Consider the following 27,225-nt stretch of genomic DNA (forward strand, 5'->3'; position numbering starts at 1 on the left):
CGGAGATTAAGTCTGGTATAGTCTGGGGATATTCATAAACCATATTACTAAAAAGAAAAAATAATAACTGAGATATTTTCTTGACAAGGAATATTTTATGTGGTAAAATTACTATAGACGGTATTATATTAAGAGTCGAATTCTATTATGTTTATTTTATTTAAAAATAGAGAAAAATTATTTTTGTATGTTAGATCAAATTGTAAAATATTTTACAAATTACGTCATCATTTAATGAAAATAATTTATTAATTTTTTAATAAAAGATAAAAACAATTAAACTCTTAATGTACGTATCTCTATAATTTTTATATTATTATATGTCAACCAAATTTATTGTAATAGAAAGATGGAAAAAAGAATAATAATAAAAAAAGATATTAATTACCTAAAGTTATTATTATTTTGGTTTTATGGAGTTGGATATTCGAATCCATCGTTCAATTTTGTCTTATTTATACATTGACGGATTCAAATATCTTAACCCAATCCCTGTTTAGATGTTTAGTTCTTAAATGTGATTTTTTTTAAAATGATTTAATAAAATTTGAAATATTTATAAGGTTTGAATATATTTTAATATAAAAATTAAATGGATAATGAATAGATTTATATTTTTAGTAAATTAAATAAATTATTACCGTATTCCATGAAAAATAGTAGTAAATAATAGATTTAAAATGTGTAAGTTCCTATGGTCTTTTGAACTTTAAAATTTAGTCTTTGTATTTTACTTTTGACGCATTGAGTCTATGTACTTTTTATTTAAAAATATTGATCCCTTTGTCCAATTTTACAATTATAAAAAATAATATTTTTGCTCTCAATATTTATATTTTTAATTTGATTCTCCTATTTAGAAGTACATGGAGACTATAAAAATAAAAAGGTTTTTTATACTTTCAATAAAAATCTCTAAAATTTTAAATATTAAAAATCTTTTACAAATTTCCAAAATAATGAAAAATAAAAATCTTTAAAATTTCAAAAATAAAAATATATAGAGATTAAATTTTAAATTAAAAAATGAACCATCAACATATTAAAACCTAAATAGTGAGTGACTACTATTAGATAGCCTTAAAGAGAGTAGAATGGTCATATAATTAAATTAAAACACTAATACGGATTAAGTTTTAATTTGGTTGATATTGTTGTTAATGAAAGAGAACGTAAATTTAAGTATATTAAAAATAAGAGTTAATGAGAGACAAGATTATACGTAATTCTAAGTATTGTATAAAAAATTTAAAACATCAATAATAAAAGAAGCAAATAATAAATAAAAATAAAATAATTACACCTTTCGTCCTCCTTAGTTGATGCCAAGTTTTCTTGTTCTGTTCAATTTATTTACTTGAATTTCAATTACATGAGAACTTTTATTACATTTTTTTAGTATTTATACATACATACATACATGAATATATACAGAGGAGTGAGGTCAGGGCTTAGCGAACTGATTTTCTGAATATTGCTTTCAGTCCCTTTTACTTTCAGACAGAAAAATCTGAAACAATGGAAATATCAAGCAATGTTCTCCTCTCTCTCTAATCAGTGCATGTCCATGTCACCGACCATGCATATATCTATTAAAGGAGGTTTGGCTTCTTTGTTCTTTTTCTGAAATTATTTATGTCTGAAGAATTTGACAAAACCAGGTTGTAACAATTGGGAATAATGAAGATTATGACAACTAATAAAACCTGTATGACAAGAAGGGAAATAATTAATATTAATTTCTACGTGTTTAGACTGTAAAGTTAAAAAGGTCCTTGTTTTTCTTTTTTCTTTTTTTAAATTTCATGCATGGAAAATCATGTAGGAAAAGCAGCAATTGTAGATCAATGATATGTCATCTGAAGGATGAAAATGACCCCCTTTTTCAATGATAATGCTCTTATCTATCTTAATTTAATGGTGAAGAAGCTTTCTGGAAACCAATAACTCCCACACTTTCTTTACCTTTTGGTTTTCTCCCAAATTCATTCACTAAGCTTCATCTTGTTGATCCAACAGATTCCTACGTTGCTCTAATTCTTATAAACCCATTAATATGTGAATAAGAGATAAATGTTTGTTTGTTTTTTTTTTTTTATAATTAAAGTTTGTTTCATATGCGTTTTATAGTTTATGAAAATTAATTTTTTTTAAGACGTATTTTATCATTACACTCAACACTTTATTAATGATATAATTCCTTTTCGAATATACGGAATTAAAAACAACAATTTTGTCCACCTATGTTACACAGATCCATATCCTATACTGTGGAGTGGCTCAACTGAACTGGTTTCATTTTCACTACCATTTTCCATTAGGTCAAGGTCCAATCTTTGTAAATGAAAATGGGTATTCATAAAGCCCAACTTTCATGGATTTCAATTATTAGTTGTATGCACATCGGGTGAAAAAAAATATATTAAAGCCTCGTTATAATTTGTCTGGATTTTACATGTTATAGAGAGGCAACTGCTATATGTGTATAAAAATAATTATTATAAATTTATAGTATAATTTATATCGTAAATTTTCATCAAATAAAAAGAGAATTATATTTAAAAAATTAGAATTAAATTGATAAAATTAAAATACGATAACAAATGCATGTATTATTACTTTTATGCATATTTTATTTTATATTTTTCTTATGATTAATTATAAACTTCAAAGTTTAACAAGTTCAATAATTCAATATGATTTATTAAATTAAATTAATTAAATCACAATAAAATACTAAATTTAAGTGATTAATTTATAAGTTTATATGGTGTTCCTAATTCATAATAGAATATTTAATTAAGGAACTTAATAGTTTATTGAATTGATTTCTTTAATTCTATTAATTGAATATTATTTTCAATTAATAAAATATAATTAATATATTTCTTCACGTGAAATTTAACCATTTTATTGAAATGGTATTTTAATTAAAATCATTTTCATTTAATATATCATTATTAATATACTTGCTTATATGAAATAACTATAATTTTACTTAAAAATTTAGACAATATGTTGTTATAGAGAGCTAATTTAACAAAGAACAGATTTCATAACTATGAATGTTGTTATTGTAAGTGAAAAGTTGATATAGAGAGTTGTTATAAGTTCTTTTAGAAACTTGACTATTATAGCGAAATGTTGTTATAAGGGATGGTTGTTATAGAAAGAGGGCTGTCTGTATTTCAAAGAATAAATTACTTAACTATTTTTCAAATAATAAATATAGGTAAACAAATAAAATATGTATAATATAATATTTCTGATTAAGTTATTGTCACGAGTTAATTAAATATCAAAATAACTGACATTGTCTATATTACAAATGCAAAATCTTTGAGTGAAATCTATGAGAGATGCATTTTTAAACATGTATCAAGGAAAGAGAACGGATTGGCACATCTCCTAACTACGGAAAGAATTCGAAGGGGCGAAACAACTTATCTGGTAGAAAGGTGGCTTTATTTGCTGCTAGTGCAGTGGAAAAAGACAGACGGAGGTTAGACCCGCCGGATTTATTGTTGATGGCTGCGATTGCTCCAGAGATAGAGAAGATCTCTGGATTTTGCATTTTCTGAAAGAGACGGTTTGTTTTCCTAATGGGCTCTTGGTTACCTTTGTGTTTTTGATGCCTGTAGCCTGTAGGGACTGGTTGAGCTCATTAATAAATCAACTGGGTTCTCTTTGATTTTATCCACGAGATGCTTTTATTTCCTAGGGAATTGTTAAATTTTTTTTTTTTATCTTCTATTAGTTGTTATTCTTGTGTTTTTTTTGATCCGTTTTAATAAATGAAATCTTGTCTTTTCCTAAAAAAATGTATAAAAAATAACTGTTAACCAGTTATCAAAGTACATGCGAGTGTACTATGCATCACAATAATATGCATGTGTAATTCATATTTCACTAGCATGAATGAACAGTAACATGATTTCCAACTAAGATATTAAACATGAAAGAGTAGGCAAGAGAATTTCTCAAAAATTATGAAAAATTCATCTTTAGATATATACCTTCAAGGTTTTATGCGCTAAATTTTCTTTTAATTAATTTTCTACTCTTTTTCTTAAAAAAAACTACTACAAATAAATTAGATTTTCTATACAAATTTATCCATATCCCTAAATCAAGCCAAATAGAATACTCGCATCGAATTACCGGCACGTTCAAAGTCCGACCATAGAAATTACTCCAAAATTTCCACACCAATGGATCGAGCATGGGTATCCCACATCCATTTTGGAGCAGTCAAACTAGCATTAAGCTACCGTAGTAGTAAAGGACAACCAGTCTTTGCCAGAATAGCTCTCTTAGACTTAAGATACCTAACATATGAACGTGCATGCATAGGTATTGCTGAGACATCCTTCAACTCAGGAATAGTCTACTTGTTCTTTCCCAATAACAACATGGCGCTCAAAGATCCAACATTACTCAAATGCCTCAAAGTCTAGATCCAGATAGCTAGAGTAGAAATGGTAAGCGCAACCAACGAAGCAACACTCCACTACCAAATGGCTTATAGAGTCCAAGATCATGCAATTGACAATGCCATCCCAACAAAGAATGAGATCCCATTCTTGAAGCATGACACGCAAGATAATTACTTGTGTGCATGTCCCTAAAGTGGTCACAAGAGAACAAACGATCTCCTGACTTCCATCAACATGGATGACCAACTACGAGAAGTTCCACGAGAACACAAAATCGGTATAGTTAATAGAAGCCGCACTCACCACAAACGCAGAAAAAACAATGATCATAAAGTTCAGACATGACGAGAAAGATGAAGAAAATGCCACACCCTCAATCTTCACTACACAGTTCATGATGCAACCGACATTCACATCTCAAAATGTGCAGTTCTCGATGTTCCAACCAAGGTATGAATATGAACTTTGTTTGATGAACAACATTATCTACAACTTTAGAGCTGATGGATATCCAGTCCAGTACTTCAAAGATCCTGAAACAGGACACTGTCCATGGGGTATAAACTGTGAATGTGATGGATGCTATGAAGATAGCCTCACTGTAAACTATGAACCCATCAGACCAAAGAAGTCAAAAAGAAAAGCAAAGGCAAGTGTTCTTCTGAAAAGTCATTTTTACAGAAGATACCTTGACGAAGACCCCTTAATTGCACCACTAGGATAAGACGACGACAAATACTAGTACATGGTACAGTACACGCCACCTCCATGGGTAGCAATAAAACAGGAAACACCTCCTCCAATAACCTAGCAACTTAGTTAGGAAAATATTTAAAATAATAAATATTACTATAATTGTATTTTCGTCTTTTCATATAAATTCTTTTTAGTGATAATCTTTTTAGACTTAGGTAAAAAACCCTTAAGAAAATAAAAAAATATCAAAACAATTAAGGCTTCCTTTAGTTCTCCGCTTTAGCATTACTACAAGTGCGTATTTTCTATTAATTTTATAAGTGCGTATTAAAATTCTATTAAAATTAATTTTTATAAATTTTTTATAAATTTAATAAGTTTATATCTACTTTAATATTTTTAAATTTTATTTAAATATTTTTATTTTATATCTTTTATTATTAACCAATGAAAACAAACAAAAAAATATAAAACTCAAGGTAATTAGATAAAATAAAAATAAGAAATAAATGACTTAGAAAATTGTTTAAGAAGTTTTAAGTCGATAAAATACTTAAAACCACCCATAAACCATCCCAAATGCAACTCAATATGCTCTAACTCATATCTTTTTGTACTGGTAACAATATCAATACAAACCAAGCTAAAACTCTATCAACCATAAAAATATTTAAATCAACAGAATATACGGTATAATATTTTTTTGAACATATATACGGTATAATGTAAGTGATAAATGGAATTATACTTTGTAGTTTTCTTCTAATTTATTATTTAATAATAAAATTTTGTGGTTGGTATAATTTTAAAATTTTACTCTGTTTATCATCAAAAACAAAAATAAAATTCCTACAAACAAAACCAGAAATAAAAACAAGTTACAGAAATTTCCTGATTGAAAGCTGAAACACTCTGCTAATTTTTCCCGCCAAAGAAGAAAAACCAAAAGAATTAAAATCAGATGTTTTGTTATTCTCTGTTTCACCATTCACCTCCTTTAATCACCAAATGGAAACCACAGCTTTTGTTCTTTAAACCCAACTTCAAATCCCAGTTTTCCCCTCTTAATTTCTACCCAAACCAAAACTTTCCTCACTTTTTCACCAAAAGTATTTCTGGGTATCCAATAAAATCCCCTGCTTTTTCTTCTTCTTCTTTGGAGGATGAGTTCGACGTGGAATTAGGCCGTCTTTTGTCTTTGTTGCCAGAGGAGATGAGAATGAGAATCAGTGAACATGAAGAGTTAAGAGAGTTGATTGAAGTGGTTATGGATATAGGGAGGAAACCTTTGGCTAGGTTCCCTTCAGGGGATTTTGTATTATCTGATTGTCCAATCACGGTTCAAGATATCGAGCATGCTACTTCTCAGGTGTATCATTTTCCCCCTTTGCCTGTTTGCATATTAAGTGTTTGATTAACTCCTTTGGATAGTATTTAAGGAGTTATCTTTTTTTGTTTTGTTTTTTTTTCCTTATCGAAGTATGCTAATGAGTACGTACAGTGTAATGATTATGAAACAAAAAGGATAGCCATTGAGGGGAGAGAAAATAAAATGATATCCTTTGTTAAATTGGATATGGAAAAGGGGAAAAGAAAAAAAAAGAAAGAAAATCACAACATATGGGTGTTTCTATATGCATTTTTGTTAAATTATCCTGGGGATATTTTGAAATTTTGAATAGGTTGAATGTCATTTGGTTCCGAGGCAAAAGTGAATGCTAAAAAACATGATAATTTTGAATTATAGTGTTGCTGCTGAAGCATTATCGTCTCAGAACGTGGATGCCTGGTGGTTTTCTTTTTCCCCCAATGGATTTCAGTAATACATTATCACTGTCATGAGACTATATGGCTCTCAATGTTCTCAAAGTGGTAGCTGAAATCTGCTTGTTTTATCATAATTTACTTGTATCCTTTAAACAATCTTAGTTGAACTAAGATCTCTTCATTTACTAGAGCTTCCAGTTTACCTTTCTTTGTTTTGTGAAGTCTGTTTGCTCATTACAAGTACCAAAAACTGCAGGTTGGGGACTTTGCCATCGATAATCGAGCAGGCATCAGCCGAACATTACATCGTATTAGTGCAATCAGGAATCGAAAAGGCACAATTATTGGTTTAACTTGTCGTGTTGGTCGTGCAATATCAGGCAGTGCTGATTTATTGAGAGATTTAGTTCAAGATGGGGCTTCTTTACTGCTCATTGGTCCTCCGGGGGTGGGAAAAACAACAATCATTAGGTTAGTTGTTTCTATCTCTGATCTGTTGATTTGTTTGGCATGGTTGCATGACTAGGATTGCTTTCCCCATTCTCATTCTTAATATTTTGCAAAGTTGAGTGCAAGTATTTCAAAATTCAAACACTAAAATTTAACTGGTTACCAAGTTAACGTCTCTTTACTCAATAGAATTCTCTAAATTATTTAAAAGCAAAATGGTCATGTTTGTTTATCCTGCTGAAGTACAATACCAAGAGGAATCAAGGGGAACCGTTCATGTCCTTTAGCATATTTGCTATCAGCGGCTGCTCTTAAGATTTGAGCTTGTTAGCCCAGAATTATTATTAGATTACAAATGGCTTTCAAATTTTTTACTTGTTGAACATGATTAATCTCGGTGTAAGGGAAGGGTTTTAAAATCTTTATAGATGATATATCTTAATACTGAAAAAAGTTTTCTGCTATCAATCAACCAGAACTAGCAAAAGTCAATATGCATTTTCATCTATGCTCCAACCATATCTGATCAGCTGAATATATGCTTTTGTTGTTTGAATAATTCTTCTGTTCCAAAAGCTGCAGTTTTGTCTACTTGTGGAGGAATCTTTCCAATGATATTGCTAGGGTAACCTAAATTTCTAAAAAAAAAAATGGCAGGGATATAGCGAGGATGCTTGCAAATGATTACAAGAAACGTGTGATGATTGTTGACACCTCCAATGAGATAGGTGGGGATGGTGATATACCGCATGCTGGAATTGGTTGTGCACGGAGAATGCAAGTCCCTGACTCTGATATGCAACATAAGGTACAAGCTGGACTCAGTTCTCATTTCTTCTCTGGTTACTTACAGAAAAATATCTGTGTTGATGTTATGGTGTGTGCTAAGATTAAACTTTCGTAGTTGAAAAATTTAAGGGTATTAACTGAGTTCTTTTGCATTCTGAAAATAATCTCTTATAAAGTCGTACTACTTTTCCTACTTTACATCCTCAGTAATTAAAGATCTCTCTTTCTGTGATCATAAACATAATTATATGTAAAAAAAATCAGATCTATCCCTTTTAGAGGGAATGGAAATTTGTGGTCCATACATGTGCCTTCATTAGCACTCTTTTGTTCACCTTGATGCATAAATCTTTTTAAGACTTTGCATTCCTAGCAATTATAGGAGTTCACATGCATAAATCAGATGACCTGGCATTCTTATATATAAAATCAATAATGTCTTTCTACTGCCCCTTTAGAACACTTCAAAATTTCGCCAAGTTTGTCCTGTCCTTTATAACTTCTCTTCCTTAACAGGACCCGCAATTTCTTGTTTAACTTTTTGCAATTTTATATAGTGCAGGTATTGATAGAAGCAGTTGAAAATCATATGCCACAAGTTATCGTGATTGATGAAATTGGGACAAAACTGGAGGTAATGGCCGCATGCACAATTGCACAACGTGGAATTCAGCTAGTTGCCACTGCTCATGGAGTAACCATTGAGAATTTGATTATGAATCCTTCTTTGGAGATCCTTATTGGTGGAATACAGGTGAGCAAGTTGCACTGATACCCGTTCCTATTATTTACTGAACATGTAGGGGTTACTGGCACCTTTATGCCAAAGCCTTTCAGGATCAATAGTAAAGGTCTGAGTGCAGTCTGGGGAGTAATATTTAGAAAGATGAGGCAATATCTTTAGAAAGATCCTAACCTTTCTGTGTCTTTTTCATCTTTAATTAAATGCATGTTTCTTCTGATGAAGAGGGTGGCAGTGCAAAGAATAGCTGTCATATAGAATTCTGTTCTAACAAATTCTTATGTGAAATATTTCCTAGGTAAAGATATGATGTGCTGCCTTTAAGTTAAACTTGTCGGTATAAAATTATAAACAAGCGAAGCTGCTTTTTGTCGGTGATTTCATCATCCATTGAGCTTATGATTTTGTTATTTCCTGCTGTTGTATAGTTAATGAATGTTTGTTACTAACTACATTATTGTAGTCTTGCTCTTTCTCATTTTGTCGATGCAAAGATATTGTTATATTTTCATAATATTTTCTTAAAATAATTGATAGCTCTTTGAAATTCAATCATGACTGAGAATATAATTTTCCCTAGTTTCATTAAATACATAATTTTTCAGAGTGTGACTCTAGGGGATGAAGAAGCGAACCGTAGGGGTGTCCAGAAGACTGTGCTGGAGAGGAAAGGACCATCGACATTTAGTTGTGGTGTAGAGATTGTTTCTAAGACTGAGTTACGTGTTCACCGTTGCCTTGAAGCAACAGTTGATGCTGTTCTTGCAGGTGCATTTTCTTTTCTATTTAGTGCTACCTGGAATAATCAAAGTGGGTGATCCAGGATAGTTTATTACATCGGTTACTTGTCTATTGTGAAGGTCGTTTTCCACGCATTGAGATCCGCAAGATGAACTCTCAGGGGCTGGAAGAGAGCTCACAGACTTTTACTGACATCAGCTCTGACAAAGAGGATTTAGTAATCACTGGAGATCTTTCAGAGACTAGTTACGAGAATAGTATCGGTAACCATTTCACTTCTGATCTTTCTTCAAACATGGCTGACGATTCAACGGAAGACAGGGATTTACTTCGTATGTATGTCTATGGGGTAAGAGGTCTTGATATCATACATTGCCATTTTGATTTATAAATTAAGATTATGTTTTGGCAGTTTATGAAGTTAACTTATGTATTCAGCATTTGATTTTACTTGTCATATTCAGTTAAATCTTAGTTTATAATTTCCCATATATAACCTAGATGGTAATTGGTTTGAAGTTGCCTCAAAATCAGGCTCAATAGTTGTGACCGTATGATGCCAATTTTATAAGCCTTCTATATAGCCAGTTTAGTTATTTTTGTTTAGATATGATACCAAATTTTGTCAGATTCATGAAGATATAACGTCTCGGTTAAAGCTTTTTTAGTTCTGATTGTCAGTAGTTGTCATAGTTATAAATAATAAGAAAGTAGTACAAATAAAACTTACAGAATAAGTAGTTATTCTAGATCCAGGAGGCAAGTGTGATACAAGGACTTAAGAAGTTAAAGATGGATGCTGCAGTTCAATTAACTGATAATATAAGTGAGGCAGGTGTGCTGTTTGCTCTGCTTTCTAAGCTCCGAAAGAACTCTGGGATTCAGGCTGCAGCTAAATCTCATAAGATAGCTGTCTATGTGGCGAAGGTGAAGAGCTTCTTCTTGTTTAGCATTAGCTAACTTTCACATCATCAGAATGTGGTAATAAATCAGTCTTTTTCTTTTCCTCCCTTGCAGACAAGCTCATCGATGCAGATTACAAAGGCCTTAGAGGCATTAAAAGATGATTATCCCTACGGGTTGAAGAACCCTGGATCAGAAAATGATATGAATATTTTGGAGAAGGTTGATGCCTTAGAGGTGAAGACTTGATATTTTTGTTCCAGTTTGATCTCTGAGTTTTTCTTTTTGCTTTCTAAAGGAAACTATAATTTTTGCAAGTTCAGTGGTTGTAGGCTCTTTAAGTCCTTGCTAGTGGTTCAGTTTTAGCGAGAGCAATACTTTTGAGCATGTTTATGAACCATTTAGCCTGAAACCTTTAGATAGGCTCATGGGAAATCTGTTTTTCAAAAGGAAATACTCCAATAAATCCATGTTTTTTTACTCATTATGCTAACAATGATATCCTCCCATTTGCCCGTCTCTTGAGCAGAAGTTATGATCTCAAGGATTGATAAATTATATGATCTCAAGGATTGATAAATTAGACTTTGTAGCAATATATCAGTGCGTAAAGTATGCTGTAAACAATATCTACTTGCTCTATATATCGGAACTATTTCACTGACTTGCTTACGACTGAATTAATCATTTCAGGAGGCAAGAATAGCCATCGAACAGGTAGTAATCCCAAAAGAGGAACCTGTGGAACTACTTCCAAGGCCACCCCAGATTATATCTCTACAAACAGAGCTCATTGAGAAATACCAACTACAATCAGAGAATATCGGCAAAGGTTCAGATGTACGCTTACGCATCCTCCCATTTAAACTGGTAAAAGATGAGGACAAAAGCTCCGATGAAGATGCCAATGCGAATGATTTTGAAAATTTCGAGCCCTACGGTGCAAATGGTTCTCCTCACGGTGTGGAGAGGTTACCTCTTCTGCCTGATTAGTCATCACTGTGTTGTACATAGAATATTGTCACATTTGTGGTAGTAAACTTTATAGAAATCTCACAAGTCCTTGCATGGGGATTGTGGCCTATGTTGCTTTACATTTGCTGGTTCTTGTTGGATGTTTCAGCATCAGAATTCTGTCAAATAGTGTCTGCAGATTGGGATCAACAAGGCTGTTTGATTGCTCTGATGAATCCTAGAATATGTAATTTTTCATCTTTGATAAGCTGTAATGATTGAAATATAGTGACAGGGGTTGATTACCTGGATTCTTAGATGTTTTCATTTTTCTTTTAACAAATGTAAATTGGTGTTACTCTTAATTTGAAAAATTTAATGATGCACTCTCTGTTTTAATTTCTTTTTTTAAGAAAATTATAATTGATCAATTTCTATATAAAGTCCCTGTATTAAGCATTTTTGGACCCAGGGACCACGAGTGGATTTTTGGACTTGGTTATGGAAATTTAAGCAACTTGAAAGGAGGGTTGAGGTGGTGTTGGTGTATATTTGGAAAGGACTGGTGAAGCTGATTGTGGAACAAGACCCCAGTCTACGTTTCTTTAGTTGCTTCCATGATTCTCATGGAAAGTTCAAAACTTTGATAGTTTGCTGGACGAATTTTATGTTTTTTGAGGATGTCTTAGTGAATTTTGTTTTTTTATTTGGTGATTTGCTTTGACATTCGTTATGTATGGTGAATTCGGTTATTATCCAAATTGAATTACTATTAATTAAAGTAATTAAAATTTCAATTTTTTTAATTAGCTGAATCAAAAACATTAAATTAAAAATATTAGTTGTTTTGGCATGGGAAGGATATATCAACAAAGGAAGTCAGTATAAGTTAGAAGAATATTAATGGTTTGACGTCAGGTGGACTGGAATAAAGGATACACTAACATTGGCAGAATGTCATTAGGAGAGTATAGGCAACTCAAGGCTTTAAGTACTGATATTTGAGGTTTTGACAGTGTTACTGTTCTATTTATTAGAAAATGAGCTCTCCAAACCTAGTATATTTTCTTGGATATTTTCGAACACCTTTAAATAAATTTAAAATAGTTTTAACAAGATTTTACAATTTAAAAAATTAATTTTTATCTATTTTCTATAATTTTGTAAAAATGATTTCTTAATTAATTTTGAAATAATTAAAACATTGCTGAGAATCAAGCTGTTAAAGTGGAGTGATACTTAAGATAGTGGGTACTCCTTCAATCACCACACGAGAACAATAAAGAAACCGAACACAAAAATGTTGTTTACGCAGTTTAGTTTTCCTAGGTCGATTTTCTTATATAAGAATATCTATCACAATCTCTGTAAAACAAGCACTATATAAGCCGAATATAATATAATAAGGAACAATATAAACAAGTATCCTTGGTAGCTAAGTCTTTAATTATTCAATCAAATATAACTTTCTTGATTCAAGGAACTAGATAAGGGTAATCGAGCTAGATATCGTCCATATAATTAGCATAGCCCAAATAATTGGTTTAGTAAATTGTCAACATACCAAATATGAAAATTGTCTTCTCACAGCTTTGATGGCTAGGAGAGTGGGTAGTCCCTTTAGCACCAAATTGTCAATTTCATATTTTCAAAAAATTTCCTAAATAACTTCGAGATTTTTGACATGGTTTGGTTACATCACATTGAGCATTAAGCATTCTTATTATACCATTTTGGGAACGGAGGTTGCACTGGTTCCGAGTAAAACGATGACACTACATGTACATCAAAGAGATTCTGATACAACTCCTTATATGACATTGGGATTGGTGTAAACGGGAGTCTTTCTGTATTCAGCCTCGAGTTGGATTCCTGCCTCGGCTGGCCTATGTTGACCAATTTGGGGTACCCTTTGCTCATATTATTCATTTCATTTTCATTTTCATTTCTATTTGGGGTTGACCTCTTTGCGCTTTCTCCTACATATATCTTCCCGCTCCTGATTGCACTTTCAATCATCTCGCCGGACATTACTATGTCTGAGAAGCTCAGGGTAGCGCTTCCCAACATATGGGTAATGAACGGGGCTTTCAGAGTATTGATGAAAAGCATCGTGGTCTCCTTTTCCAGAAAAGGCGGCTGGACTTGTGTCACTACCTCTCTCCATCTTTGGGCATATTGCCTGAAGCTCTCACTTTGCTTCTTTTCCATATTCTGTAGTGTAATTCTGTCAGGCGCCATGTCAATCACGTGGCCATACTGCTTCATGAAAGCCCGTGCTAAGTCTTTCCATGAATTGATTTTAGCACGACTTAATTTATTGTACCATTTAGCTGCTGACCTGATCAGGCTGTCTTGGAAGTAATGAATTAATAATTGGTCGTTATTAACATATCCCGTCATCTTTCGACAGAACATTGTGATGTGAGCTTCAGGACAACTAGTCCTATTATACTTTTCAAATCTGGAGTCTTAAATTTTGGCAGGAGTACTAGATCAGGTACCAAACTCAGATCCTTGGCATCGACCCCGCGATGGTAATCAGCATTCTCCATCACTCTAAGTTTTTCTTCCAACCACTTGTATCGATCTTCGAGTTGTCTTGCCAGTTCAACCTTTGCTTTTTCTATTCCTTCCATTTCGTCTAGATCAAGAACTTCATGATTGGTTAGACTGTTCCTTGGATTGGAACCTGAGCCCGTCGGGTAGTTCATGGGTGCCGAGGTACCGACCTGATGTTGTGATCTGATAGCAATAGGTACATCTTGCGGAAATGTCTGATCGTTTATCGAGGTGAAACCTGGAGGGTATAGAGATTCCTCATTGTTCTCCCCAGCATTGATCATGGAGTTTTTTCCTTTTCATAGCCCCTTAGTCAGTAATTGGGACAACTGATTCATCATATTCCTTTGGGCCTCTAGCATTTGGTCCCTTATATCTTGTTGGATCTTCGCCAGTTGCTCTTGCATTTGCAGTTGTAGCAGGTCTTGCGTCTCTCTTTGAAGTTGTTCAAGTCTTTCCAATCTTTGATCCATATCTTTTATCCTTTTCCGTGTACCGTAAAGATGCCTAGTCGTTTGACCTTTGTCGGTTCCCAGGCTAACTGAAATAATTTCACCTAATTAGGGTTCTTTTAGGGAAAGTGTAATGCAAATAATGCAATGCAATGCAGATGCATGAAATGAATGCAAAAGAAAGGAAGGCATTGATTCTGAATTCAATTTCATTAGAACAACTTTTCTAGAAAACAAATTTCTTTACATAAAACGGACTACATATACGGCCTCTCTCATATTCCAAGTGAAGACACCTAACTTCCTCTTCATATCCGGATCTTATGGTCGAGTCTTGCAAATTCCCCAAGAGATGTCTATATTAACTCCTTTTTGATTGATCCAGGCCGCGACTCATTGATCACTTGTCCCTGCGATACTCGTTAGCTTCTTTAAGACATGACGACTCTTGAATAATCTTTGTTGGCTTGCATCCTCAGGCAATAAAGCAAAGTCTTTTATTTCTTCACGGACTATCAGCCTTCTTTCATTGTGTTTACTTGGACCATATTTAGACAACCGTGTTATAATCCACTTTATCAAAAAATTCGTTTTCTTATGACAAACTGTTCTATTTAGCAATCAAATATGAATCAACACCTCCTTCCTATGATGATGTAATGCAATGCAATTATAAACAAAACAAAAACAAAACACGTTAGTACAGGATAAATAAATAACAAATAAAGCAATTTAGGTAACCCTTAGGGGTTCGGAGTGGCTCTACCTAGGGTGGACTCCTAGGTCTCTCTATATGTGGTTTGGTTCTAAAGTAAGGGTACCTGAACTAGCAGATTCATCGATCTTCACCTATTATAGGTTCATACAGACCGAGTTCAGTTCAGGAAAATACATTTCCCTATGGCTGCACGGAGATGAAAATCTCACGAAGACATAGGTACGGATGTATTCCAAAAGCGATCTTCTATCCTGCACGGAGGTGAAAACCTCACGAAGGAACAATTTCTCACTCCCACTCAAAGGGTATGACCACAACGGTCATGCAATGCAATGTGCGAGGATATATGTATAAAAACTTGAAGCGATTAAAGAAAAATGGGAATAAAATGATGAAAACCGTACGAAAAATGAGTGAAATGCAATGAAAAGATCGTATATCAAAACCAAATTTTCAATTTTTGACAAAAATATAAAAATTAATCAACTTGTGGCTTGACTCTCTTATTAGGGTTCCCAGTGGAGTCGCCAAGCTGTCGTAACCATTTTTTTTGAAAAACGAGAATCAACTTGGATTTGAAAATGAAAACAAAAAACGAGAGTCATCACCAATCCTTTTTGATGAGGTGTGATTGGGTCACCTCAAATTAATCATTTTAATAAAAGTTAAGATTTACTAAAACGATAATCTCTGGTCTACGAAAATCAGAAAATGAGTTCGGGAGTCGATTACGCACGAGGAAGGATTAGCACCCTCGATACGCCTAAAAATTAATACCTAGTTGATTAATTAATGTCTTAGTGTCAAAAATTTGAAAACTTGAAAGAATTTAAAATACGATCCCTCTTTGTAAAAAAGGCTCAAATGTTAAAGACCTCGTCTCGAAGTAATAAATACCATGTTCAGTAAATTATGACACGACATATCGAACTTCGAGAATGAGCTTGCCTTTATTTAAAAAATTCGTATATTTTAACCCCCTTTCAAAAATATATTCGGTTAATTAGGGTAAACGAGAAAAATCAAAACCCAGTAAGTTAAAACACGTTTACTCAAATTTCCAAACACCGAATATTAACTTTACTTGTGAAAATCTTATTTCAAGCTAACAAAATGTCATACCCGGTAAATTAGGACACGACACCCCTCGTATCCCCGAGGATAAGTATTTTTTAAAACTCGTATTGCGATTTAAAAGAGTATTTTGTATTTAAATTAAATGAAAAAAGTCAAAACCCAGTAAGTTAAGGCACGATTGTCTCGAATTACCAAATACGGAATATTTACTTTTACGAAAGAATTATTATTGGGTTGGATAAAACCTAAATTCGTGATGAAACAAGAAAAAAAAAATACATAACAAATAAAAATCGATAATCATAACAAGATAAACATAAACACAAAAGTGAACGACAACGATAAAAACAAAAATAAAATAAATCGTCAAACAAATAATAAAAAATGAAATAATAAATAAGCTAAAAATGTTTGAAATTAAGAAAGAACTAGTAATAAACGAATAAATATTATGCGAGAACTATTTAAAGAATGATAGTAATGATAATAATAATATTAATAGTTATAATGCAACGAATAAAATCTTTAAATTTGAAATGATGTAAAAGATATAAAATAATAATAATAAATGATATGCAATGAATGAGGAATAAAAATAAAATGAAATAATTTAAAGAGTAATAGGTAAGGATAATACAATAATATAATAGTAATAATAACAATATATTAATAATAGTAATGATAGTAATAAAAATAATATATTAAATAATAGCAATAAAAATAGTGCTAATAATAATAATAGTGATAATAATAATAGTATGAAAAATATAACAATAGTAAAATAATGATATTAATACCTAAATATAAATATAGATATAATACCTAAAATATAATAATAAGAATGAAAATATAAATACATAAGAAATATAAATAGATGAGTAATAGGAAAATAAACATAGATGAAAATATAATAGTCATAATACAATAGTAATAGTAATTACAAAAATGATAAAATAAGATAATAATAATAATAATCGTAGTAGTAGTAAAAATATAATAATAATAATAATAATAATAATAATATATTAAATAACAAATAATATAATAGTAACAATAATTTTAAAAATGATAATAGTAATAAAAATAAAATAATGTTGATAATAAAAAACTAAAGTTTAAAAACTATATAAAAGTACATAAATAAATAAAATAATAACGAGAGTAAAAATAAAATACGATTATATAAAGAAAAATAATGAAAATAATATAATAAATGGAAATATAACAACAATAGGAATAGAAAAAAGATTAGACATATAATAGTAGTTTTAGAATAAGAAAATAAATATAAATAGGAATATAGTAATAATATATCAAATTAGTCTAATAATAATAACCCATAAGTAAATAAAAGAAAATAATAGTGGCAATAATAATATTAAATTGGTTAATACAATAATAACAATACCACATAAGTAAAAAAAATATAATAATAATAAACAATTATCAAGGTAGTTTAATATATACAAATAAGTAATCAAGAATAAAGAATGACTATGAAATAAAAATGAAGTAAAAACTTAATTAAAATTAAATTAAAACAAAAGGGATAATCTACAAATAAAATAAATGAAAAAGGACCAATATGTAATGCGTCCAAATGTATAAGGAGTAAAACTGGGAATAATCCAAGTCCTAAAACATGACGCTGAGATGCGGACTAAATTGCAACAGTATACAGATTTTGGGAAAACATTGAAAATAAACAACACGCAAACAGGAACCAATTGGAAGCTAGCGCGAAAGGATAAGGACCAAGCGTGGAATTATCCCCTCACCACAGAAACACGCGGATCCCAGGGGCAATCGGGTCGGGTCAAAACGGGTCAGCCAATACGGCGCCGTTTTGGCGCTGTGAGGTTGGTCTCCAAACGGCACCGTTTTGTGCCTGTATAAAGACCCATTGTTTTTTTGTTTCAAGATCATTCTGCTACTTCAAAAAAACAAAAAAAACAGAAAGGGCTCCCCCCTTTCTTCTCTGCTAGGGTTTCGAAACCATAGCTTTTGCGCCGCCATCGCCTTTCATTCCTCCACCGTGGACGGTGGTTGTGACAGCAACAAACAGGCTTTTCAGCCATTGATTGAGCCACGTTTGAAGGCCAAACCTTCAAAGTCTGAAAAATCGAGATAGGAAGACACCTCCCCACCTTCCTCAGGTTCGAACTCGACGGCGGAGGGAGGATCTCCGGCGAGGCATTCACAGAAACCCGGGTAAGTTCCCTCTTTCTTCTTTTTATTCTTTTTTAAAATCGATAAAAAAATAAAAAAGGATCGAAAAAAAAGAAAAAGAGGAGAAAACGAGATTCTAAAATCAACCTCTCTTCTGTTTTTGCTTTTTTGATTCTTTAATCTGTGTTACAATTTTTAAAAAACTTCCCCCATTTCCCAAGATACAATCGGTTCCTCCCCTTTCGAAAATACCATCCCCTTATCTTGGCCTTTTATAGTCGAAAAAAGATGTATTACATTTGATTTTCTCTCTATTCCTATTGTTCCACTTGCTTTGGCTGTTGTCTCTGCTTTTTATTTTCTTTTGCAGGTTCAAAAGGTCAATAGTGGCAAGTGGTGAGGTGACAATGGCGGTAGCTGCAGGCTAGGGGCGGTGGGGTGGTTGGTGCTGATGGCAGAGGATAGGCTAGGGTTTCAGATTGTCTGAAACCCTATTTTGATTATTGGGTCTGGGGGGTTGGGCTTGATTTAGGTTGGGTTTTAATTTTGGGGTTATTTGGGCCCGGGCAAATTGAGGGTTTTACACTTACTAAGATTCTGTAAGATAGAATTGTTATTTGAATTGGGTGATGTGTTTTGCCTTACTCCTTTTTAAACAGCCTGTTATGTTGTTTTGTTCTAACCTGTGTTACAAGAACATCGAATTGGGACATCTAATAAATAGAAAAGCTTTTCATGATGGAAGCATGATCAATTTGATTCAGTTATGATGGAGTTGATATCTCTTATGATTTCATTCAAACTTGCGACATGGTGTTTGATAATGGTGATAGTGCGATTAGAAATGATACTGGTTTCTTTAATGAGTTCCTTAGCAGCTAGCATGTTGGTGTAATTTTGATTAAAGCTTTGCAATGGAGATTCTGAGCAGTAGTTTTTTGGTTTTCTTTTTTTTATCAATATGATATAATCTCTTAAAACTATTTACAATTTATCTTCAATCTATACATAAGAGAATAATACGCTTTATCGCACTAATCAATCTTGTTTACATATTGTATCAATTATAATCAATCTATACATAAGTCTTGAATCTTTAAGATATATACTTCTAAGTTTTACCCAATTTAATCTAATCTCAATTCAAACTAATGTTCAGGATATGTTGCTACAAATAATTTGATTATCATAGATAAACTTTCAGTCATCTAAAGTATCATCAAGAATCAAATCTCAATAATATTGTTTTCAAAATTTGTAAAACACAAATATGACACATTTCTCAAATATTAATAAACACTGCTTTTTAGCACGATTCAAAGCTACCTCAACCTAAGATATTATAATCGAAAAGCACTGAATAATTTAATAATAATTTTTAAAGCAAACTTAACATTGTTGGAAGCTGCCTTAACCTAAAATATTATAATTAAAAAGCACAAGATAACTAATTGAACTCAAAATTAAGTACTTCGACTTCACTTTTTAATAATAATTTTTAAGGCAAACTTAACACTGTTCAAAACTGCTTCAATCTAAGATACTATAATTGAAAAGCATTGAATAACTAATTGAATTACTTCACTTTTTAATAATAATTTTAGATATAATAACTTGTTTAGCTCTCCAATTTTACAAAAAATTCATTTTATATTTTCATTTAATTTTTCATTTTTTTAACTTTTGAACTTGTATTATTTGTCAAAAATAGATGAAAAATTTAATGTTTGTCAACTTTTTTGACGTGGCGGTCTATGTGAATGTCACGCCAACAATTAATTTTTTAATTTTAAAATATAAAAAAATAAATTTTTATATATTAAAATAGTTTTTTTAATTTTTAAAAATTAATTAATTATTGACGTGACATCCACGTGTATTTATTAGTGTGGTATTAAGAGTGAAGAGAAAATTGTAAATTTATCATTGTCAGATTCAGACATTAGCAATAGGAGGAAGATAATTTTAAAGGAGGCAAAGCAGACCTGGGAAGTGGGGAAGAAATTGGGATTAAGTGTGAGGGGAGATGAAAGGGATGTTATTAAGGATATAATGAGACTCGAAGACCAGTAACAAAAGACTCGAAGGGAACAAATAAAGCTTCAGCGCGATAACAGTTGCGAGTTTGAATTTGTTGTTTTGATTTATATTAGAATATTGATTGGGTGATATGAGAATTGTTATGTTTTAATTCGTCTTGCATAATATTTATTTGAATTTATTTGCAAAAAATATAAATTTTAATTTAAAAACAACATGAATATTTTAAGGATCATACATTTACTGGACTCCATTTATAGACACTTTTAATTAGTATTTACAACTATAAAATCGTTGAAAAAATTTAAGAAAAGAGAAAAATATTTGATGCATTATCGATGTATAGAACACCTCATCATTAAATAAAATAAAAATAGTGTAGTACTTATAAATAAATACTAATAATTTTATTGAAATATAATTAATTAATTAATAATTAATTATAAATAAATACTACAACCCTAAACCTTAGATCTTAAATTGAGACTCCAAATCTAATTCTTTAAACGCTTAAATCTAAGATTCTAAATATAAGAGTTATTAATATTTATTTATAATAGTTATGATCAATGCGTAATTATGTTTAAATAAATTATGTTTAAATAAAATTATTAATATTTATTTACAAGTTCTTTATATTTTTATTTAATTTTATATACTAATTATGCGTAAAATATTATTCCTTAAAAGAAAAATAAAAATAAAAATAAAAAGTAATATACTAGCTTAAGAATTATTGGTTAAAGCAACTATATAAGTGGATTATAGAATTTCATTTTCTAATAGAATTTTAAAAAGTCAACATTTGCATAGACTTCAAGAGAAGGTCCACATTGGCATGCTATGAAGTATTGCATGGAGTTCCCATTTATGGTCAAAGCTCAAGTTCTGTGTAAACGCAGAATTCTATTCAATTCTACTCATCTAATGCATAGTCAAACTCGAAAAAGAATTTTGGTGTGAAGGAAGGTATAAAATTTGAAAAATTTAGGATCAAAACTAAAAATTAAACTTGCTCAGTTCCACGCAAGTACATGGTTTTGATTTTCTTCAACCTTGCAACAACTTCTTCCATATCAATCCTTTCCTCTGCTACCTCTGCTGAACATTCCAGAGCTAATTGCAAAATGGATAATATACAATCCTTTGCTGCTAACCCTTCTCTCTCTCTTGTATTTAGAAGCTTACTGTCTACCACATCAACTACGGAAGATGGTAATGATTCTTTCACCCAACGTTTCAAGCTCATTTCTTCTCCAAACATATCATCTGTCGGCTTTTTTCTTGTGAAAGTTTCCATTACAAGAATCCCGAAACTATACACATCACCTTTTGTAGAAACAATTCCTTCTGATCCATATTCTGTATAAGAAAATAATTTAAATCCATTATAAATTTAAAGAATAATTTGAAGGCAAGCACAAGTCTATATACATTACCTGGTGACATGTATCCAATAGTTGCTAGTGTCTTTGTTTGTATCATTGCATCTTCCTCGCCTAAGAGTTTTGCAATGCCAAAATCACCCAAATGCGCTATCATATCTGTATCTAGCAGGATATTGTTTGGCTTTATATCACAATGAACCACTGGTAGGGTATGACCATGGTGGAGATATTCCAATGCCAATACAATGTCTATCACTATATTCAACCTTTGCAAAACATTCAGAAAATGGTTGTCAGAATATAGCCACTTCTCCAAGCTTCCATTAGACATGAACTCAAGTACCAAAGCTTTAAATTCAACATTAGAGCAGCTACTAATGATTTTAACCAAATTCCGATGACGAATGTTGCGTAGTACCTCACATTCAATATCAAAGCTTTTAAAGGCTCTATCTTGATTTACATGGAACACTTTTACTGCAATGGTCATCCCAGTTGAGAGAGTTCCTTTGTATACTGACCCGAAACTCCCTACCCCAAGTAGATTGCTATCAGAAAATCCATCAGTAGCTTGAGCAAGGTCATGGTAAGAAATTCTTCTCCATTCAGGTAACGGTGGCAAATTTTCTTGAATTGGTAGTTCAGTTTTCGTATTTCGACTTCGTAAAAGAATGAAAACCGCGAACGATACTAATATGACCGAGCCAATTGCAGGTAGAATATATTTTAAAAGATTGGCACCCTTGGAGGGATCAGTTTTGCAAGGTGGGACTTGAAGTCGAGATGGACCGCACAAGTCTTCATTGCCTATAAATGATTGGCTCGAGTAGTTTCCAAATAATCCTCTGCTAGGAATTTCCCCTTGTAGTCTATTGAAAGAGACATTGAAATGTTTGAGATTTTGGAGTTTCTCTAAGGACTTGGGGATCATTCCTGAAAGGTTATTCCTAGACAGATCCAAGTATTCCAAACTTATCAACTCATCAAATGATGCAGGAATAGAACCCTGCAACATATTACCAGATAACGAGAGATGAGTTAGATGCATGAGATCAGCAATGCTGCTTGAGATAGCACCTGAGAACTGATTATCTGACAAATTCAAATTGGTCACAGACTTCCAGTTCCCGATATCAGTTGGGAGTGATCCATTCAGTGAATTCGAAGATAACTCTAGGAACAAGATGCCGTCGAGTCTTGTCAAGGTTGATGGGATTGAGGTAAAATTATTGGAGCCTAAGAAAAGATTCCTCAGAGAAACCATATCACCTAAGCATTCTGGTATTGGTCCAAATAGTTTGTTGTCAGTGAGAGTTAAGTAAGCCAACCTTTCAAGATGACATAACTCGGACGGAATGCTTCCTTCAAGCTTGTTACTCCCAAGATCAACATCTTGCAACTCTCTCAAGCTTCCAAGTGTTGCAGGTATTGTTCCAGTGAAGTCATTGTGGTCAAGGCCTAACCAAAACAATTTGCTTAAGTTTCCGATTTCACCGGGGATGCTGCCCTTAATGTTGCAATGAGAAGCATAGAAAAGAGTTAGAGAAGCAGATAAATTCCCCACAGAAACTGGAAGTTCACCAGTGATCAAAGGGTTATCATCAAATATCAAAACTTCCAAGCTTTTACAGCTTGTCAATGATGAGAGAAAGCTCAATACAGGGGAAGAAGGTTTGCTACTTAAGTTGTTATGCCCTAAGTCCAACCGTTGCAAATATTTTAGATTGCCAAACGTATCCGGAACAGTTCCAGAAAAAGAATTATTCGTTAGTTGAAGAAAAATAAGATTAGAGGCGTTGGAGATAAAGGTTGGGATTGGTCCACTTAGTTCATTTAGCTCAAGATAAAGTCCTTCTAGTTTTGGAAGTCCAAGGCCTGCTGTTGATGGAAGCTGGCCTGAGAGTTGATTGAAACCAAGCCAAATCATCAATGCTGTCGATATGTTAAAGATTGGAGGAGGGATGGAACCAGAGAAACTATTATTTCCCAAGGATAAGATTTCAAGATTCTGTAAGTTTCCAATCTGAAATGGAAGTGCACCTGCCATAATTTGTATATAAATTAGTATAGGCACTAATTAATATTTAATGAAATGATATCATTGTTGTTAATTGAAAATTTGCATAAAATAAGATACATAGAGAGAGAGTGTGTGATACTCTACCTGACAAGCTATTAGAGGAAAAATCAATGTAACTCAGAAATGTCAAGTTCGCAATGCTTGAAGGCACAGGCCCTGTTAAGTTGTTTTCTGAAAAGCGAAGCCTCTCTAAGTTCAGAAGGTCACCAATTGTTCCAGGGATTTGACCTGAAAAATATAATTGATATAACAACTAGTTTTATGTAATTATAAAACAATTGTTGGTAAGCAAAAATTGCAGAAATATATCTTCAAATATAAATTGCAGGGGGAAAATGGAACCTGAAAGCTGGTTGGTTCCCAAATGCAAACTCTTCAAGGTGGAAAGGTTTCCAATCTTGACAGGAATCTGCCCTCTCAGATTGTTGTTTCCCAAATTCAAAGACTCTAGCTTTGGTAAATGGCACAAAGATGATGGGATTAAACCAGTGAAGTTGTTTCCGAATAGATACAAGTTTTGAAGTCGAGTGAAGGAACCGAACCATGATGGGATTTCTCCACCGAATTTGTTGTTACCCAAGTTTATGAACTTCAACCGATGCAAATTAGCCAAATGGTTGGGTAATAAGCCTTGAAAACTATTGTTCATAATGTTGAGTCTGGTGAGGAAGGATAGATTTCCCAAGTGTGATGGTATGGTGCCTACCAGACCCATGCCTGTAAGATTCAAAACTGTGACCCTAAGGTTCTTGGATCCGCAAGTGACGCCAAACCAATTGCAGACAGATGTGTTAGTAGACCAATTGGTTGCTAAAAAACGTTTTGGATCAGAAGTTACATGAGATTTCAATGCAAGAAGAGCTAACCGGTCTGTGGTGATGTTGGGTGATTCCATGGAAAAAGAACGAACAAAATTTAGAAACAAAATCACAAGTACAAGAGACAGCATAAAGTGAGATTTTCCCATTGGCTTACTTGGGTTGATGAAGGATATGAAATAATGGAAACTCTTTGATTAAATAATCAGCAAAACGACTGGATGGTGCATGGGAATCCAACTGCTACTGGTTTTTTTTAAAAGTAATCTAAATTTTCTAATTAATTATTTAAAATAACTTAACTTAAAATCATGTATGTAAATTATTCGATCTCTATAGTATTTATCGCTGTTGTTTGACAAATTGGTGGTATTACCTCATCATCGGCCGATAAATACATTTAAAAATTGACGGCATTGACATAAAGTATAATTATATAAAATGTTCAGAGAAATAATAAAACAATTATTCTTTTCAGATCAGCTGGGCTAATTAAATGCTTTCAAATTTTATTATATTTGGATGATGTTATTTTTAAAATTAAATTTAAATAATCTTTAAAAAATATAAAAATAAAAATAAATTTTTAATTTTTTAAAATAATAAAACTTAAAAATTATATAAATTATCTAAATATATCTTAAAAATTTTTTTTATCTAAATCTAAATATACTGGAGAATGAGTTTGAAAATGTTTAAAATTAAATGAACTTGAGAAAGTATTTTGAATGATTTATTTTCTTCTTAGTTGCTTGGTGTTCGACGTCTGCGTGAGACAGTCAATGCTGGTACGCTGGTTGGTAGATAGTTTCCTGCAACTTGATCAATAACTGTCCCTACAAAGAAATGTAGATTTTACCAACCAAAACTTTCAATATTCTGCAATACTTTGATTAATTTAATTTTCAGGCTAATAATTGTAATGTTCCACATGATCATAATAGAATGATAGATTGTATGATTATTATTTATTATTTATAATATCTCGTATAATGAAAAAGTATATTTCCTAAAAGGCTGTAAGGTTGAAGTTTATAAGAATATTCATAAATTTAATTTTTAATGTTTATTTTTATCATTTTAATCCTAATTGTTCTTTTTATTATTTTAGCCTATAGCTTTTAAAATTTACATACTAATTCACATGTATTTCATTAAAGATGTGAATAACTTTTAAAAAGTTTTATGAAATTTTTATGAAATTTAAAAAAATTGAATCTTTATGATATACATGTAAATTATCAAGTAATTTTCTACATTAGCATCATTAAAATTTTAACGATCTAATTAATTCTCCCGTCTAAAACGTAACTTTAAAAGTTGGGGGTGAAAATGATAAAACAGAATTTTAATTGAATTTTAACGGTCCAATCCTGGTTATCATTCTTTTACGAAGTCAAAATTCGAAAGCTGAACTACCAATTCAAGAAAATTTGCCACCGTTACCTGAATGGAGAAGAATTTCTTACCATGACCTTGCTCAAGCTGCTGATGGATTTTCCCAAAGCAATCTACTTGGGGTAGAGAGTTTCGGGTCAGTATACAAAGGAACTCTTTCAACTGGGATGACCATAGCAGTAAAAGTGTTCCATGTAAATCAAGATAGAGCCGTTAAAAGCTTTGATATCGAGTGTGAGGTACTTCGCAACATTCGTCGTCGGAATCTGGTTAAAATCATTAATAGTTGCTCTAATGTTGAATTTAAAGCTTTGGTACTTGAGTTCATGCCTAATAGAAGCTTGGAGAAGTGGCTATATTCTCAAAACCATTTTCTGAATGTTTTGCAAAGGTTGAATATAGTGATAGACATTGCATTGGCAGTGGAATATCTCCACCATGATCATTCCCTTTCCGTGGTTCATTGCGATATAAAGCCAAACAATATCCTGCTAGAAACAGAAATGGTAGCGCATTTGGGTGATTTTGGCATTGCAAAACTCTTAGGCAAAAAAGATTCAATGATACAAACAAAGATACTAGCAACTATTGGATGCATGTCACCAGGTAATGTATATAGACTTGTGCTTGCCTTCAAATTATTCTTCAAATAAATTTATAATGAATTTAAATAATTTTCTTATACAGAATATGGATCAGAAGGGATTGTTTCTACAAAAGTGATGTGTATAGTTTCGGGATTCCTGTCATGGAAACTTTCACAAGAAAGAAGCGGGCGGATGATATGTTTGGGGAAGAAATGAACTTGAAACGTTGGGTGAAAGAATCATTACCATCTTATTACTTAGTTGATGTGGTAGACAGTAAGCTTCTAAATACAAGAGAAAGAGAAGGGTTAGCAGCAAAGGATTGTAAATTATTCATTTTGCAATTAGCTCTGGAATGTTCAGCAGAGGTAGCAGAGGAAAGGACTGATATGGAAGAAGTTGTTGCAAGGTTGAAGAAAATCAAAACCATGTACTTGCATGGAACTGAACAAGTTTAA

General features: G+C 32.1%; 3 protein-coding genes and 1 long non-coding RNA gene across 4 annotated transcripts; 3 read left to right on the forward strand and 1 right to left on the reverse strand.

Annotated features, from left to right (window-relative positions):
- Positions 1 to 5,965: 5,965 nt before the first annotated feature.
- Positions 5,966 to 11,877, forward strand: LOC108480869 (protein SEEDLING PLASTID DEVELOPMENT 1). Its single transcript, XM_017783998.2, has 9 exons — positions 5,966 to 6,501; positions 7,156 to 7,370; positions 8,007 to 8,157; positions 8,701 to 8,892; positions 9,486 to 9,648; positions 9,741 to 9,970; positions 10,372 to 10,548; positions 10,639 to 10,761; positions 11,218 to 11,877. The coding sequence occupies exons 1-9, from the start codon at positions 6,094 to 6,096 to the stop codon at positions 11,515 to 11,517; spliced, it is 1,959 nt and encodes a 652-aa protein (XP_017639487.1). The 5' UTR covers positions 5,966 to 6,093; the 3' UTR covers positions 11,518 to 11,877.
- A 6,195-nt stretch (positions 11,878 to 18,072) lies between these two features.
- LOC108480679 (uncharacterized) lies at positions 18,073 to 19,200 on the forward strand. Its single transcript, XR_001870665.2, has 2 exons — positions 18,073 to 18,498; positions 18,827 to 19,200. It is a non-coding gene; the product is annotated as an uncharacterized LOC108480679 (long non-coding RNA).
- Positions 19,201 to 21,394: 2,194 nt separating this feature from the next.
- Positions 21,395 to 24,950, reverse strand: LOC108482540 (probable LRR receptor-like serine/threonine-protein kinase At3g47570). The gene is made up of 4 exons (XM_017785671.2): positions 24,307 to 24,950; positions 24,049 to 24,192; positions 21,936 to 23,924; positions 21,395 to 21,858 (listed from the first exon to the last, which is right to left on the reverse strand). The coding sequence occupies exons 1-4, from the start codon at positions 24,929 to 24,931 to the stop codon at positions 21,503 to 21,505; spliced, it is 3,114 nt and encodes a 1,037-aa protein (XP_017641160.1). The 5' UTR covers positions 24,932 to 24,950; the 3' UTR covers positions 21,395 to 21,502.
- A 614-nt stretch (positions 24,951 to 25,564) lies between these two features.
- Positions 25,565 to 27,225, forward strand: LOC128280788 (receptor kinase-like protein Xa21). Its single transcript, XM_053019249.1, has 3 exons — positions 25,565 to 25,578; positions 26,179 to 26,778; positions 26,868 to 27,225. Exons 1-3 carry the CDS (start codon positions 25,565 to 25,567, stop codon positions 27,223 to 27,225), a joined length of 972 nt encoding a protein of 323 aa, XP_052875209.1.

This window comes from Gossypium arboreum, chromosome 1 (genome assembly GCF_025698485.1).
Source record: "Gossypium arboreum isolate Shixiya-1 chromosome 1, ASM2569848v2, whole genome shotgun sequence".
In the NCBI taxonomy this organism is placed as follows: domain Eukaryota; kingdom Viridiplantae; phylum Streptophyta; class Magnoliopsida; order Malvales; family Malvaceae; genus Gossypium; species Gossypium arboreum.